Source organism: Candoia aspera, chromosome 13 (assembly GCF_035149785.1).
Source record: "Candoia aspera isolate rCanAsp1 chromosome 13, rCanAsp1.hap2, whole genome shotgun sequence".
NCBI classification, from domain to species: Eukaryota; Metazoa; Chordata; class Lepidosauria; order Squamata; family Boidae; genus Candoia; species Candoia aspera.
The window spans coordinates 22,695,827-22,711,858 of NC_086165.1; the positions used below are offsets into that span (position 1 = coordinate 22,695,827).

Consider the following 16,032-nt stretch of genomic DNA (forward strand, 5'->3'; position numbering starts at 1 on the left):
GGAATTGCTTCGAACCAAGGGACTTGGTGATACTCGGAGAGTGAAGAATCCAGGGGCGCTATTGCGCTGGACGCCTGCTTGCCAAGCGGCGTTCGAGCGGCTCAAAGCAGCTTTTACCAAAGAACCAATTTTGCAACACCCTGACCCCTCTAAGCCTTTTGTGGTGCAGGCTGATGCCTCCGATTATTCCATTGGGGCATTGTTGATGCAAGCTGACGGGGCAGGATGCCTCAAACCGTGTGCCTACTTGTCCCGCAAATTCTCTGAGACTGAGAGGCGATGGCACGTATGGGAGAAAGAGGCATTTGCAGTGAAAGCTGCGTTAGAAGCTTGGCGGCATTTGCTAGAGGGGGCAAATCACCCTTTCGAGGTGTGGACAGACCATAAAAACTTGGAAGCTCTTAGCACCCCCAGGAAACTGAGCCCAAAACAAGTCCGTTGGGCTCAATTCTTCAATCGTTTCAATTTCCAATTGAAGTTTATCCCGGGGAAAAAGAATTTCCTGGCTGATGCGTTGTCACGACAACCTCAGGACTCTGGTGCAGCGCCAGAGGTGGTTAACACATTGTGGACGGCACCCCAATTGGGTATGCAAGCTGTGACGCGCAGTCAAACGCGCACGCAGCTGCCACCTTCTGCGGATCCAGGGCAGCCGACTGCTTTGTCAATTCCCTCCCAGTTGCAACAAAAGTTTCTGAAAGAGCTGAAAACTGATACTTGGTTGCTTGCAAACAAACACAATGTTACTTTTAACTGAGGCTTTGCTTGGAAATCCAACCGCCTCTATGTCCCTGAGGGGTTAAGAAAAGAGGTGTTGCTCCGTTCACACGATGACAAAGTAGCGGGACATTTTGGGTTTGTGAAAACTTTGCACCTGGTTCAGAGGCAGTTTTGGTGGCCCACTTTACGCAAAGATGTCAAGGAGTATGTCTCCTCTTGCACTGTATGCGCGATGTCTAAGCGCAAGATGGGTAAACCGCAAGGGCTGCTGCAGCCGGTCGCCACCCCAGCTTGCCCTTGGGATGAAATCTCCATGGACTTCATTGTTGAATTACCACCCAGTCAACGCAAAACTGTCATTTGGGTGGTCAAAGACTATTTCTCAAAGCAAGCCCATTTCATCCCTTGCGTGTCAATCCCTTCTGCACGTCAATTGGCCCGCCTGTTTCTAGTACACGTGTACAGGCTACACGGATGTCCCTCTCGTTTAATTTCGGACAGGGGCACACAATGTACGTTGCAATTTTGGCGGGCATTCCTCAAACTGCTAGGCACGAAGCAAGCCCTGTCCACGGCGTGGCATCCACAGACGGACGGGGCCACAGAGGCTTTAAATTCTACTCTGGAGCAGTACCTCCGAGCCTTTGTGAATTACCAGCAAGATGACTGGGTGGACCTCCTTCCTTTCGCAGAAGTTGCTTACAACAATGCTGTCCATCAAAGTACGGGTCAAACCCCATTTCGTGTTGCTCAAGGCAGAGACTTTGTACCCATCCCGGATTTACCACAACCTCCGGGCGGCTCGCCTTCACCGGGTGATTGGGCAACACAACTGGCAGATTCCTGGCCAATGATTCAAAAAGCATTGGCTGACACCCAATTGGATTACAAACATTATGCTGATCAAAAACGTGCTCCTCAGCCTGCATTTCAAGTCGGTGACTTGGTGTACCTCTCCACTAAGTTTATTAAGTCATCACAACCTTCTAAGAAGTTGGCACCTAAGTTTGTGGGTCCTTTCCCCATTATCGCTCAAATTAACCCTGTGGCTTTTAAACTTGATCTGCCACATAATTTAAAACGCTTACACCCTGTTTTTCATTGCAGTTTGCTCAAACCGACTATTCGTTCTGACCGCTGGCATGACCAACCTCCACCTCCAACCCCCATCATGATTGACGGTCAACAACACTTTGAAGTTAAAGAAATTTTAGATTCTAGACGTCTTCGCAATACTCTGCAATACTTAGTCCGTTGGAAGCATTTCCCTCATCCTGAATGGGTCGCCGCAACGGATGTGGCTTCCCCTGTTCTGGTTGCCCGTTTTCACTCCGCTTATCCCGCTAACCCAGGTCCCTAAGTTTGTTTTTGGGGAGGCGGTATGTCATGTTCGCCGTTTCAATGTCTTTGATACATCGTAACGTTTCGCATGTCATTAGCTGGATGCGTGTTTCATCTTTCACGGGAGGATGAGAGCAGTTATCACTTGGCTGTGCTTTGGAATGTATTTGCTTTATCTGCTATGTTCAAGGTTACTTTCCCAGGCTAGCAGGTCTGACGATTGCTAGCACCTGGACCGGGCGGGGCTGTTGCCAGGGAGGCGGGATATGTTCGCACCGAGGGTTTTAAGTTTGTATTTGGCGCACTTTTTGCTCATTCTCAGCTTTCTCTGTATTTGTCCTAAGATCCTTAATAAATCAGATTTCATTTAGCAGCCTCTTGTGAGTCTGAGTATTTGGGGCTGGGCAATCATTACACCATCGTGATCTGGATCCCAGGGGAGCAAATAAGGGCTTCAACTGCCTCTACCATTGTCCGGACAAACAGGAGCTGCTTCTTTATTGTGACCATGTAGGAAGGTCAAAGTCATCATATGCAACCACAGAACTGGGGCCACCCCAATCCACACTCCTGCAGGATCAGCTGCCATCATCCTGCTGGAGCAGAGATGCATCCTATGGGACACAGTGGGCAGCAAGATTCCACCTCAATGGCAAGAGTACCAGCTCTTTGGCCATGGCATGGACCCCCCTCCCCCAAATTCCCACTAGCCAACTGTCAAGAGGAATCTAAGTGGCCTTTCTCATCCCAGAAGATGATGGTTCTCCTGGGGATTTTCTGCATGGAAATCATTTATCTGGAGGACCAGAGGGGAAAGGAGATGGCTCAGCTACAGGACCTACAGGATAATGTTTCACCAGTCCACCTTGGAGGCCAGCCTGTGGCACTACTTGCTGTGGCTTGTGTGGCACTCATGCCCAATCACTGCATGATTCCCTTTTAGGAGATCCCCCTCTGGCTGTTGTAATAGAAGAATCACTGAACTGCCTGTGCCTTCAGTTCCCCTCAGGGGTGGGTAATGACACTGTCCTGGACCAAATCCCTCTAGGGTACAATGGCATGAAACCAACATGTGGGCTGTGTCTACAGAAGCAGCTTCTTTTTCAACCCTGGACATTTTCCCCTGAGCCGTGCATCTGACAGGTCCCACCAACATGGGGAGAGGAGGGTGATTGTCCGGGCTTTTAGGAGTGGGGCTCTCCCATGGAGGGGGACCCTCAATTCTACCCATACTCTCATCCTTACCCCTGCAGAGCCTGGTTTGAGAGCTACCATGGGAAGGGCTTCAGGCTGGTATGGCTGCAAAAGGGCATTACGCAGAGGGGAAAGTGAGATTTCTGGTTGATGCCAGCCTATTGGAATGCTTTTCTCTCAAGCGGGGGAGGGGGAGTGTTCAACAGGCTACCATGCTGGTGAATGAACTGCCAGTTTGCTCTTTCCTCCTGAGGAGTCAAGGAGATACCATTCCCAGGAATCACCATGGCTTGGAGGGGGGTCTGCACTTGGACACACAGTGAGGTTCTTGTGATTCCCACAAAAAAGGCCAGAACAGGCATTGAGCTAAGCACCTGTGGTTTCCCAGAAGGAGAAAGGTCTTCCCCTTTCCAAAAACTGGGGCTGTGCTTGCTCTTCTTCTGGCTCCGCCCAGAGCTTCACGTCACAATGGGGAGATGTCCACCTCCCTGAACGCTTCGTCTTCATCCCCAGTCCGGGACTCTCCTCCAGGATCCCTGATGAAATGGGCTGTGCTAGATGCGGAAAAAGCCTCTCCCTCCCCACTCCTCTTTCCACTTTTTCCTTTGAAAATTTGCCTCTCCGGCACACTTGCTGGTCTGTACACATTTACAAAGTCATGGTTCACCCTGAGATAGAATAGATTTATTAGCAAGAGGTAATCAGGAAACATATATTTTTACAAAACTGGAAATTTTCTTTTCCCAAATAAGCTGCAGGTTGAAATATTTTACGTCTTGAAAGACAATTCTCATACCAGTGGGTATTGCTTACAGCAAAAGGTTTCTGAATTCAGTTCCCATAGAGCATGCCTGCTAGTCAAAAATTCACTTGGGTTTATACACTGTACACTGTAAAAAATACATGATAATATTCACAGAATAAGCACTACATTACTATATTCCTGCTAGCAAATGGTTAGACAGGATTACAGTATATGTAATAAAAACACCTGGCCATTTCCCCCTCTAATTGTACATCATGTTACTAAGACGTGTCACTATGTCTACAGCAAAGCATACAGACAGAAGCGCCAAAGGGGGGATGCAGCAGAAATGCTCAAAGGAACGGACTGCCTTCCCCTTCGGGGCTGGCCCAACGAATTTCAGTGCCTAAGGCAGGAAGTCCATATGAGACCCAGAGCCCTGCGGAGGTGCCCTGCAGCCCTCTTTGCACAAGCCAACTGGCCCCAGGGACTGGTCTCTCTGTGCCCCCAAAGCCTGGCCAGGATGCCTTCACAACACAGATGGAGGGTGTGGACCAGCCGGAGGCCCCTTCCAAGCCAGCCAAGGGTCTGCCTCTCCTGCTGGGCCGGCCTGCCTGCCTGCCTGCGGCAGCTCTCTGCAGTAAAGGGAACATGACCACTCGACAAAGCGAGTCCCATCAAAGCTGCTCTGAAAAGGCCGAAGAAAGTCGAGTGTCTGGTTGGTGGCTGAGTTTCCCACAGCTGAGGGAGCATTAGGGCCAGAGTGCAGAAGCCAAGAAAACTGTGGCTCCAGGGCAAGGGAAGTGCCTGGCCCCCAGCGCCCCAGTCCTGTAGTCCCTCTAGTCTGGTTGCCCCCAAAGAGTCAACAGTGAAGAAAATTGGCTTGATCAAACCCAGGCCTGCCCGTTGACAGTGCAAGGGCTGAGTCGAAGTCTGGGAACGCAGGAGGGCGCGGACAGGAGAGGCCGTGGGAGGAAGTCAAGGAACAGAGAGGACATGCGATGCACATTTCTGGGTCCTGGGCTGGTCAGTGCAGCGGCTCTGTTCTTAGGTGGGTAGCTTTGGCTCTATCTTCAGAGAGGCATCATAGAGACCCTCCTCGTCCATCACAAATGACTGATCTAAGAGGTACTGAGTGACCTGGAAAGGAAAGAAGAGCAGGGGCAGAAGAGGCCTCCTCCTCCCCAGCAGGGAAGCCAAGGGGGTGCGTGCCCAAGTGGGCTGGGGACTGTGAACTGCTCAGTGGGGAGAAAGGGCAAGGTTGGATCAAAAGAGGGTGTCTTCCAGAGCATCTCCCCTGGATGCCAATTTGCAGTAGTTCTTTGTGGAGTTGAGCTGCAGGAAATGGTTGCCTGGTACAGGGGTCCCTCTGGCAGGCTGGGAGAGGAACAGTAACCAAGCCGGGGAGGCAACATCATCCACCCCACCTGGTTGAGGACAGAGGCCGAAGGAAGAGTGCTGTGGCCTCGCTGGCAGCCAGCTGGGCTGGGGGGCCGGTTGACTTGTATATTGCCAAAGGAACCCTGCACCCTAAATCAGTACTGTGCGCACCCCCAGTGTTTTCTCTTCCAGGAGACACCACTCTCTGGCAGTTCAAGGGGAGAGCACCACCCTGGCAAGCCCACAGAGGCCTGCATCTTTCCTGCGGTCAAGCGGCTTCCATCAAACCGCGATCCGTTTTTCCCCACCCGGACACTATCCTTGTGCGAGGAGAGGAGCAGCTGCAGGGATCCTACCTTCACCTGATGCTCTATCTTGTAGGCTGTCTGCTGGAACTGCCGGATCTCTCGGATGATGTGGGAGATCTATAGAGAGAGAAGAAACAGGCACTTGCGCCCAAAGTTTGCTAAAAAGCACATGGTGCTCCCAGAGTGAAGGGACTGGGTTTGGAGAACAGCACTGGCGTTTTGGCAGGTTATGGCCGAGTTGGGGCAGCTTGCCAGGGGTTACACCAGGGTTACGCCAGGGCTAATCTGTATGCCTGCGAGGAAGCTCACCATCCTCATTTTGGAGAAGTTCACAAGGCCATCCTCAGTATAATTGGGAGTGCCCTCTTCGATGAATGCCAGGTCCGTTAGATACATCCCCAGGTAAGGGACACAAGGTGGGTCACAACTGAGAGGAGGAGAAGAGACATTAGGCTGGCAGGAAAATGCAACAGAGGTGGTTCAGAACGATAAACTCCTTCCATCTTTCTGGAAAATGGCCATTTTGGTCACTTTTTCACACTATTACACTTTCACACTTTATCTGAGACAGGAGAATTAGCCACCCAGGAAGAAGCGTATGTCCAACATCATCCTGGTACTTTTTGCCACTGGTTGTTCACACATTTAAGTTGCAAATCAAGTTGCAAGATATTGCTTGTGTGCAGAATTTCGCTTTAGCCTCTTAGGCCAAAATAATCTTTGGCAGTTCTGGAATCTCCTTGTGGATGTCATGCTCTTTGCGTGGCCCCAGGCAGCCTGCTCCTGCCACCTTCCAGTGCAGGGATGAGGTCCATGCAGCCCCTCCACATCCCCCTGCATCCTGCCTCAAGCACCACTGCAAAAAAGCTAAAGGCATATAGCATACCCAATATTTTGAAATGGGAAACTCACAAACTCGGTCATCTAAAACTGTAACATAGATTTTACATGGTTTTGCCAAAAAGCCTCTCCCCAAACTGTCTGGAAATGAGGAAAAATGAACAGATAATGGAGCTCCCACCCATATCTGTGAGACCCCCCCATTGTCTGCCCCCCCCGCACTGTTCAGTATGGAGCTGGACCACCAAAAGGTTGCCTACCTCTGCCTTAGTAGCAGGGTGGGACCCTGCTTGGTTAGGGGCGTCCCCAGGGTCTGACAGCTCCACCAACTCCCCCCTCCCTGCCAAGGGCCACAGGGGCTTCTCTGCCCATCCGAGAGCTGGGCTGTGAAACCCAATGGTGCAGGGGCTCCCCTGCCTGCTGCCCCTCAGCCTCCCACTTGCCATGTGCCCAGCTCTCACAGGGGCGGCATCTACATTGGCAGGGCTGGATCCAGCCTGCCCTGTTTGCTCCCCCAGTTTTGGCCCTGGTCATGGAGTCCGCCTGGCCGTTCTGGAAGACAGCCCAGCTGCCCAGGCCAGGCAAGGGCCTCCTGGCCTCTGACCTGCATGTGTGGTGAGCAGCAGAGGGCCGCTGGCTGGCTACTTACTTTTTCAGAGCTTCCCTCAAGTTTTTAAATCTTCCTTCCGAAGACACCAGCCGCTGCAGCTTGTCAATCACAGCTTTGGTCTGGGGAGGAGGGAGAGAGTTAGAGGAGCAAAAAGTGGAAAGGAGCTTTCCAAAGGGGGAGCTGCCACACCTGGACACGGTTGGTGCATCCCCAAAGCAGGGACAGAGGGCAGAAATGCAGGTGACCTGTTGACAGTGCTGTGCCTCTGAGCCCACGGCGGCTGCTGCAGAGCCTGATGACCGAACCACAGTGAGCCCAGAGAAGGCTGGTGTGGCTTTAGCTTTGAGCCTGGAGGGACAACAGATCGCTGCAGAAATAAGCCCCTCAGAGCCCTGATTAACAGCAGTGATTCGAAGGAGGTTCTGGGGGCAGCACAGGAATTCCAGGGGTACTAAGAAGGAGTCTCCTTGATGCAGGTAAGATAATCTGTTATGTCCTCGGCTGGGACCCAGCTGGCTCATGCCCTTCATGCTAAGCCAGAGGTGCACAACTGCTCAGGGCTTCGGGCTTCCTGGGAGGCCCCCGGAGGGCCATCGGTATCTCTCAGAGGGAGGCTGTTCCATAGGGCAGGTGCCATGACAGGGAAGGCATGCTTCTGAGGACCCGCCAGGTGGCACTACTTTGCCAGGGGACCCAGAGCATGCCCATTCTGCCAGATCTGGTGATATGGCAGAAATGATCAGGGAGAGCGGGCCCAGCAAGTAACCTTGCTCCATGCCACGTAGGGCTTGAAGGTGGTGACCAGCACCTTGAATTGCATCCGGAAGCCTGCTGGGAGCCAGTGCAGCACATGCAACTGAGGTGTTACATGGGTGTACCAAGGAGCACCCAATACTGCATGTGCCACTGCATTCTGGTCCTGCTGAAGCTTCAGAATCCTCCTCAAGGGCAGCCCCATGTAGAGCACATTGCAGTAATCCAATTGGGAGGTGATTGTCAACAGGTGCAACTGGCACAAAGGTGTATGTATGTATGTATGTATGTATCAAATCTGTGACCGCCCATCTCCTCCGACCGGAGGAGCACCTTATGGAACACCCCTCCCCCCCGACACAGCTGCCACTTGCTCCTCGAGCAGGAAGTGTGAGTCAGGAAGGACCCCCCAAACTGCGCATCGGCTCTGCCTGGAGGAGCGTTACCCATCCAGAGTTAGCTGTGTGGACACACTGGATATGGAAGCCCCCAAAGCCCTCGGCCTTTACAGCTCTCCCCATCCAGACCCGTACCACCTTCCAGCACCAGGAAAGTGCCCCGGTGGCATCGCTCGGATGGCCCGGGGCAGAGACACATAACTTAATATTGTCGGCATGGTGATCATACCCACGTGCAGATCTTTATTACAGCCATTGAGCAGAACGCAACAATCAGCAGCAGATGGAACAAAATGAAACAGATTGTGACTAGTTCAGTGAAGTGTTCAAAGTGTACCTCCATGGCCATATTCATAAGGATCGAATCATACCGGTCTGATCATAACAACTGAGCGCAGAATAAGTCAGAGTTGCCCGGATACTTTATAAAATGGGGAGGATGAGATGGTGGGCCCTTGCATCCCTATTAAAAAATGCAGCGTAGCAGGACATGGACTGTAAAACCTAATGCTGCTGGGATACACAGTGCCCCTCTCTTAAAGTGGAAGAACTGTGTAGCTGCCACTATTTTTGGTGCGTTTGTGACACACCTGTAATTTTGACAGGCACTGTGTTTAGTAGAACTGTGAAAGACCACGCCCAAATACTTAAAGACGTTTTCTTATTCTATAATCTGGCCATTTAACTGCCAAGGGTGCATTCTAGGTTGCTCTTTGGTTTGGAATAGATGACCTCAAGGGCTTCCTCAGAACAAAAACTGGCTGGGATGCTCAGGGCTTGCCTGAGTCCACCTGGTGCTGGCAACAGAAGCATGACGCTGCCTTCATACAGAAGGGCTGCAGTATGCCTACTGGCCAATTTCAGGGGTGGTGCTCTAATTTAGTTACTTTGGCTGCAAGAGGGTTAATGTGCAGCTTAAACAACGAAGGGGCCCCAAAGCCCCCCCTCACCCCTCTGAGTTGGGATCTCTTCAGCATACTGGCCTTGCGTACAGCAACAAACCGTTGTTCTGGAACTCGCATAAAAATTATGGATTAACAACAACAGCAGGCAGCTATCTATAGACCCATTTACTGTATGAGATTATCCTACAACCTTGTTCTGGAAATGAGATTAAATGCAGACTGAAAGTCAGTGAACGTAGCACATAGTGGATGAGGGTTTTTCAGCCAGAAGTTGTAGGATGAGGGCACAGTCAAGGATAGGATGCCCACCTCTAAAGTCCACTTCCTCATCTGCCAGGAAATGCTCAGAGTTAATCCAATCATCCGATTTGTTGTAGAGAAGTTTGTCTAGAGCTCACTCCTTATGTGTAGAAGGCAAATGGCCTGATGGCCAGCAGGTGGTTCATGACTACCCTTTTTAAAAAGTGGTGCCACAATGGCTAGGCCCAATCCTCTGGTATTTGCGCAGTGACCAGGGAAGCAAGCCCAGGGGTCCACCATTCCAAGTTACACAGTAAGACTTGGGCAGCAATAAAGTTACTACCCGGGGCTTTGCCAGTCTTCACCTGTTTTGTGTTATTTCAGGACTTGTAAGTGGGCCCAAATGGGGAGCTGGTCAACAATTTGAGCTCTGGTTTGAATCCATGTGGGTCTGGATAGGAAGAATCTGCTCTCTCAAATGCAGACAGGCCAACAGACATGATGCCCTCAGTGGCAGAGGCCATTTGTTGGCTGGGTTCAAATCAAGTCAAGGGGTGGTTTAACTGTAGTTTTCTGAGCAGGCCACAGTAATTTCCTTGACACACTCCCTACCCACAAATCATGGCTTTCCAAGCCACAATGACTGGGTCCCCCAACCCACTAACCCCCCTGGGGCCTAGTGGTCCTTGCTGGTTGGGGAGAGGAGCAGGTGGCCGAGGCCAGAGCAGAGGGAGGGAGGAATTCTCGCTGGATTACAGCCGCCCCACCTGGGAGGTTCTGGATGGGGGAAGCACCATCCCCCGCCTAGTGGCGGCCCCTTCTTTCTCCCTCCACAGACCCATCAGGTGGAGGCTGCTATAAGTAGGGGGCTCAGTCTTCTGGAACCACACACACATTGGGATTTTGAAACTGCATTCTGGGTGCCCCACAACCAGCCTGGGTTAAGTATTGGGGAGCCTGTTTTTCTCTCTCCTTTGTGATTTTGGGATGTGTTTGGCAAGGGAAAAGATTACTGTAGTTGTGGGAAGGTACGAGAGCCTGCAGATGGAAATCACTGCCATCTGGACCCTGCACAGCTCTACGAATTAGGCAGATGAATCGCAAAACAAATGCCTCCTCCAAGAGTGCAGTTACAGAGCAGAAATATTCTGCTTTTCCACAAACAGGTGGAGGCAAAAAGGCAGTTCCATCAGCACTCAGCAGAGGACCCTGTGGTGAAGATGCGTTTATAATGTTGCTAGGTAGTGATCGGATAGACTGATGTGTGCATCTCTTTCATTTTTTGTGCTGGGTTTCAGTGGGAAGGTATGACTGGACACATAAGGAAGATCAAGTACATGAGATCCACTCTAACGGACCAGAGAGGCAGAAGCTTTGTTCTGGAATATGGGACAACCCAAGAAGGAAGATTTCTAAGCTGAGGCAACCAAAGATGGCTCTCAGGAGAAGAGACATATGGAGTTCATAGTGGAAGAAAGAAAGTTAGAAATGCTAAAGTGCACAAGGAACTTAGGCTCACAAGGGAAGCTCAAAGCAACAAGATGCTCTTGGGGTGGGAGCTCAGGAGTAAAGGGGGGGCACTGCTAGGGGAGGAAGGCAGGAGGGGGGAGGAGAGGAATTCCCACGTTACTTCACTCTTTTCCCAGGAGGGGCTGCACTCAAACTGCCAGGAGGGGAAGGAGCAGTGGTGCAAGGTAAGGGAAGGGGCGGTTGGGGGGCACCTGGCTGCCGCAGTTAAGTTTTCAGGACCTGAATCTGGAAGGAGCTTGAGGACGCCACCTGGGCACCCCATTCCGTGAGCCTCGGGCAGTCCGGAGGACGCCAGGGAGTTGGAGAAAGGCAGAGGCTCCCAGCTCCAGGAGGAGGACCAGCTCGCTCCAGACAAGTTCATGGGTTCGGGAGCATTCAGAGAACGCCTTGCTTGGCAAGAGGCAGCGTGGGTTTATCAAGAATAAAGCACGCCAAGCAGAACAATTGGCCGTTTCAATCTGCCAGCACAGTCCGTCGTGACCTCGGCAAAAGCGTTCGGCAAAATCTCCCATGAGGATTTAACAGGGAAGCCAGCAAACGCAGGATGCTGGACCGTGCTGTCGGTGGGCGGACACAGCCAGCTGACCAACGGTGCCCAGGGAGGGCGCATCAGCGGCTCTGCATCAAGCCACAAGGAAGTCTTGGGTGGTGGACTGCAGAGGCCACGCTCTAGGCCCGGTGCTGTTGATAAGCGACTTGGTGAAAATATACAAATTTGCAAATGACACAGAGATGGGAGGGTAGGAGGCATCTGGCAGGATAGTGTCAAATTCAGGAGAATTCTGATCATGACAAACTTGATGTGTCATACTTGTTGGGATCTAAACCAGGCACTGGGACAAATTAAAGAAGAGAGGACATGAGCAGAGCAAGAAGGGCAGCGCAAACCCTTGTGAAAGTTGGGCACCCTCCCAAAGCATCTGTGCACCAGAGCTAACAACTACCAGGTGGGTCAAGGACACCGCAAGGGAAAAGCTCTGCCAGTCTCTGAACGGGAAGCAGAGCTGTGACCAGGGATGCTACTGCCCTTCTGGAAGAAGTGGAGCAACGGCTGGAGAAATACCGTGAGGTGTATAAATCTGCCATGAAGGGGAAGCAAACTGTTGGCAAGCTGCTCAGGAGGGCTGGGAGAGAAAGAAGCAGGCCAAAGGCAGGCAGGAATGTGAAGTGCAGGCAATCAAACAATGAGTCCGGGAAGTAGAACAATTAAGAGAGAAAATGCAACGGGTAACTGATTCTTTAGAGGTCAAAGAAACAGTCCTCCTATTCTGGGTATGGGTTCTGTGGGCCAGAAAGTTGCTGAGGGCACTGTGGGGGCACTTCTCCTGGCACTGAAGCAGCTCTGTAAGAAGAAAGCTTTGACCAATGAGTTGATTGCAGCCAAAGTGCACCTGGTCTGCTGCCAGAGGCTCTGACTGCTCCCAGCATCAAGGTGATCAGGTGAAAAAAAGGTGGCTGTGAACAAACAAACTAAAATGGCCAGGTGACTGGTGAATTCTGCTCTTGGGAGGGGACTCTTGTGGCTAGCCCTGGAGGAGCTCCCTCAAGGTGGGAGAGGGCTACCCAGATTCTTCCTTGGAGGAACGGGGCAGTGATGGATCCTGAATAAAGCGAATAGTCCTAATAAGAACCAGCAACACACAAGGACCATTGGGCATGTCGCACAAACTGAATTAGCTGGAACACTGGCAAGAGCTGAAGAAGCATTTGGGCCTTTGGGCCACCACACTTGTGGGTCAAGATGCTGATGGTGTGAGTAATGTGTAAAATTCTTAGGGACATGGCAATTGACTGGGAGCTGAGGAAGATGGATGTTGGCATATTTTTCGGGATAGCTGAAGAAGTGAATCCCATCCCTGCATATGTGACTGCTTCCTGCTTGCAACATTTCTCTCGGGACCACAGTTTTGAAGTCAGCTCTCAGGCAGGCAGTAGCAACATCCTGCTTGATAAGCAGCACCCTTACAAGCATGTCCAGTCAGTAGGTAATGCTGCTCTGCCAGGAAGGAAGCAATAAATCAAAGCTGCTAAGGGGCTCAAAATCCAGGAGGCTAGACTTCCTGAAGCATGTCAACACACAAGATTAGGACCTCTTTTCCAGAAAAACAGGAGAACGAGTGTGTCCAGAAAAACCTGCACAGCACAACAGCCCTCCTACACCCACATCCAGAGGGGAGCAGCACAGCTCAGTTTTGGCGTGGTGTTCCTCGTGCACTCACCGGCTTGGACACCTTCATCCACGTCTTCTTCAGGCGGAAGATGGCACTGCGGTTGAAGGCCGAGGTGATCTCCAGAACGGCATTGTAGTTGTGCAGGCACCGGCAAATGTCAGCCACGGCCACCCACTTCTCAATCGTGCTCACCCTGGCAGCCATGTCCTCGTTGCAGAGGATCTCAGAGGTGATCAGGTTGCTGATCTGCAGGGGCCATGGAGGGGTCAGGGGCGGAAATTACAGCCATTGGGAGTATTTGTGTGCAGCTGCAAATGGGGAGGGAGCTCCCTTGGCTCCGAGAAGAAGGGGGAAGAAAAAGGGAGCAGGGAAGCTGAAATATGCATTGGCAGGCAAGGCTGCCCCCATGACTTCCCTGCCCTGGGCAGGATGGAGCCCCCCAAATCCCAGGCAGGGTTCCAGGCACCAAGCGTCATGGGTGATTTCAGTTACCCCCAACAACTTTACCCTTCCAAAACTGAGTTTAACATCACCTTCCTATCCTGTTTATGAAGTGCCCAAACACTAGGTGTTGTGCAATAAAATGACAAGTGAAGATTATCTGTGGAAAAGCAGAAGGAAGAAGGAAGAGGCTTCTGCCCAGGCAGCTCCTCTGGCTGGAGAGTCAGGCAGCAGACAAGGGGAGGGGAGGGGGCGCCTCTGGGCAGAGAGCCTGTGGAGCCACAGCAGCAGGGTGGGGCCAGGGTGGGGCAGGGCCGGGCAGAAGGGCCAGCCACCCACCCTGGGCAAAGGCCGCCGCTGGCTCCCAGGGAGTAGCAGCTTTGGAGAAGAGCACGTCTACAGCGGCAGGCTGGGTTTGGGGAGGGGGGGATATTCTACAAAGAGCCCAGGAATGACATTTCCTAATCCTGCATTCCAGTAGGATTTATGTAAAATATGTTTAACTTGCCTTTCAGGGTACTTTGCCTTCCAAAAGTGGCTTAAAAGACTTTAAATATATGAAAATATGATTACAATTTCAATATTGGAACAACCTTTTTTTAGAAATGGCAGCTAGATATTGTTGTTGTCGTTGTTGCTGCAAGTCCCCACATAGCTCAACAAATGCAAGCACCTGTAATGCCCAGGACCAGGCCGCTCTCTGGGAAAGAGGGTGTGGGGCACTGAGGAGGCGCCTGTCCTGGTGCTCCAAAGGCCCCAGCAAAGGGCTGGAGGGCAAGGCCTCCCCGGGGACAGTAGAGCCTTCTGATGCAGCTTTTGGGGTTCATGCCAGACCCGCCCCCAACCAGAACCCCAAAGGAAGCCTCTTCCACAAAGGACAGCGGTGACCCCAGGGAGTGCTGAGCTCCTGCAGGCATTGGAGCTGCTGCCACCTCCTGGTCAGTGGGGACTTCTGAACTCTCTGCAGCAGCCTCCGGCAAAGAGAGCCTGGAAGTCTTCTAACCCGGGTGTCAGGAAAGTTTGGGTCACTTGGGGTAGCATGGGCCCAAGTGACCAATTGCCTTAAGCTGGTAATAGCACCAAACGCCTTGAAATGACGCAGCTACAAGGCTTGGTGTTTCTTCAGCCAATGGTCAACTGTCCAAACTGTCATCCAGCATATCCATAGCCAGTTATTCAAAGGATCTCTTGAACCGCCATGTTTCTAAGTCCAGCAGGGCCATTTGGGGATCACCCCGAAAAGAAAGGCTGTTCTCTCCGAAGGAAGAATGAACTCCCTTCAGTGCAGGGCAGAGCACCGATAGCTGTCCAGAGGAGCTGCCCTCTAAGGCATCCTTGGGACCCACCAGAGTGGTGGTGGTGGACCTTTGTAAGCAATGCTGTACAAGAGAGGTTTTTAAAAATCCAGGGCAGATCTTCTGGGCAGCTGAACATGGGCTGAAGGAACCCCAGTACCTTTCAACTCCTACTCAAGCAGTCTGGAGCTTTTTCCTCTGGAAAAGGAGAACAATTCTACCCACTTAGGAAAAGGTGAATCTGGGCAAGCAAGAAGAGGAGGAGTGGCTTATTGCTGCAAGTCCTGCAAAGTTCAAAGTCAGTCTGAATCCTGAATTTGGAGCTGCCCCTGCAAACCCCCACTGCGATTTGGACCCATGGCAATGGCACTCACATCATTGAAGTGCTTTGTGTTCTTCAGGATATACGGTGTTCGCTCGTTCTTTTCCACCTTCATCCATCCTTGTCCAAAGAATTCTCTGAAAACAAGAGTCTCAGGATCAGCTTGGCCCTGCCTAGAACTTCACCCTGTCTGGTCCTCCTTGTCCTGCACAGGAAATGCTTGAGGAAAAGGCCCTCCATATGGCTGTTTCCCCACAAGGTCTCTGCAAGTGGAGGAGGGGGGAGAAGCAGACTTGGGTATATTATTCCCACAAGCCCCAGCACTGTACGTGATGGTGGTGATAGGTGTCTAGGAAATTGTGTGTGTGCACACACCTTTACGTTCACCTTTGCTCAGACCTGTATTTGCCAAGTCACCCGGAGGAACCCGGGCGAAGCCTGTTCCATGTCCTCCAGCTTGGCTTCATTTCCATAGCACACGTCAAAGATCACTGCTCAGAAACTCAGTACTCACTCATAGGGTATTGTTTTGAAGACCAGATGATCCAGTAGGGTGAGCTGCTCAGCGATTTCTAAAGCTGAGTGATTCTCAAAGGGTTCTGCCTTGACCCCTGCAGCCTGAAATGGGAAAAGAAGGGGCTGCTTGGATTTGGGTCCCCAAATGAAGGTGAAGCAGAAGAATCTGCTCAGATGTGGCAGGTCTAGAGCGAGCCAGATCCCGTCTGACACAACGACTTCAAGCTCTTGAGGAGGAAAGCGGATGCGTGCCCAGACAATTCAGAACACGCACCAGCACCATCAAAGGGCTGCCACAGGGACGGGTAGGATCCCCTTGTCCT

General features: G+C 51.8%; 1 protein-coding gene across 1 annotated transcript in view; it reads right to left on the reverse strand.

The window, feature by feature from the left end:
• Positions 1–4,487: 4,487 nt before the first annotated feature.
• RASGRF1 (Ras protein specific guanine nucleotide releasing factor 1) overlaps positions 4,488–16,032 on the reverse strand; it is a 60,768-nt gene continuing 49,223 nt past the window's right edge. Inside the window, exons 21-27 of the mRNA XM_063314222.1 lie at positions 15,708–15,811; positions 15,246–15,330; positions 13,184–13,381; positions 7,178–7,257; positions 5,998–6,115; positions 5,737–5,805; positions 4,488–5,140 (exon numbers count right to left, since the gene is read on the reverse strand). Coding sequence (XP_063170292.1) covers positions 5,048–5,140; positions 5,737–5,805; positions 5,998–6,115; positions 7,178–7,257; positions 13,184–13,381; positions 15,246–15,330; positions 15,708–15,811 — 747 coding nt within the window. The 3' untranslated portion in view covers positions 4,488–5,047. The remainder of the gene's footprint in view (positions 5,141–5,736; positions 5,806–5,997; positions 6,116–7,177; positions 7,258–13,183; positions 13,382–15,245; positions 15,331–15,707; positions 15,812–16,032) is intronic.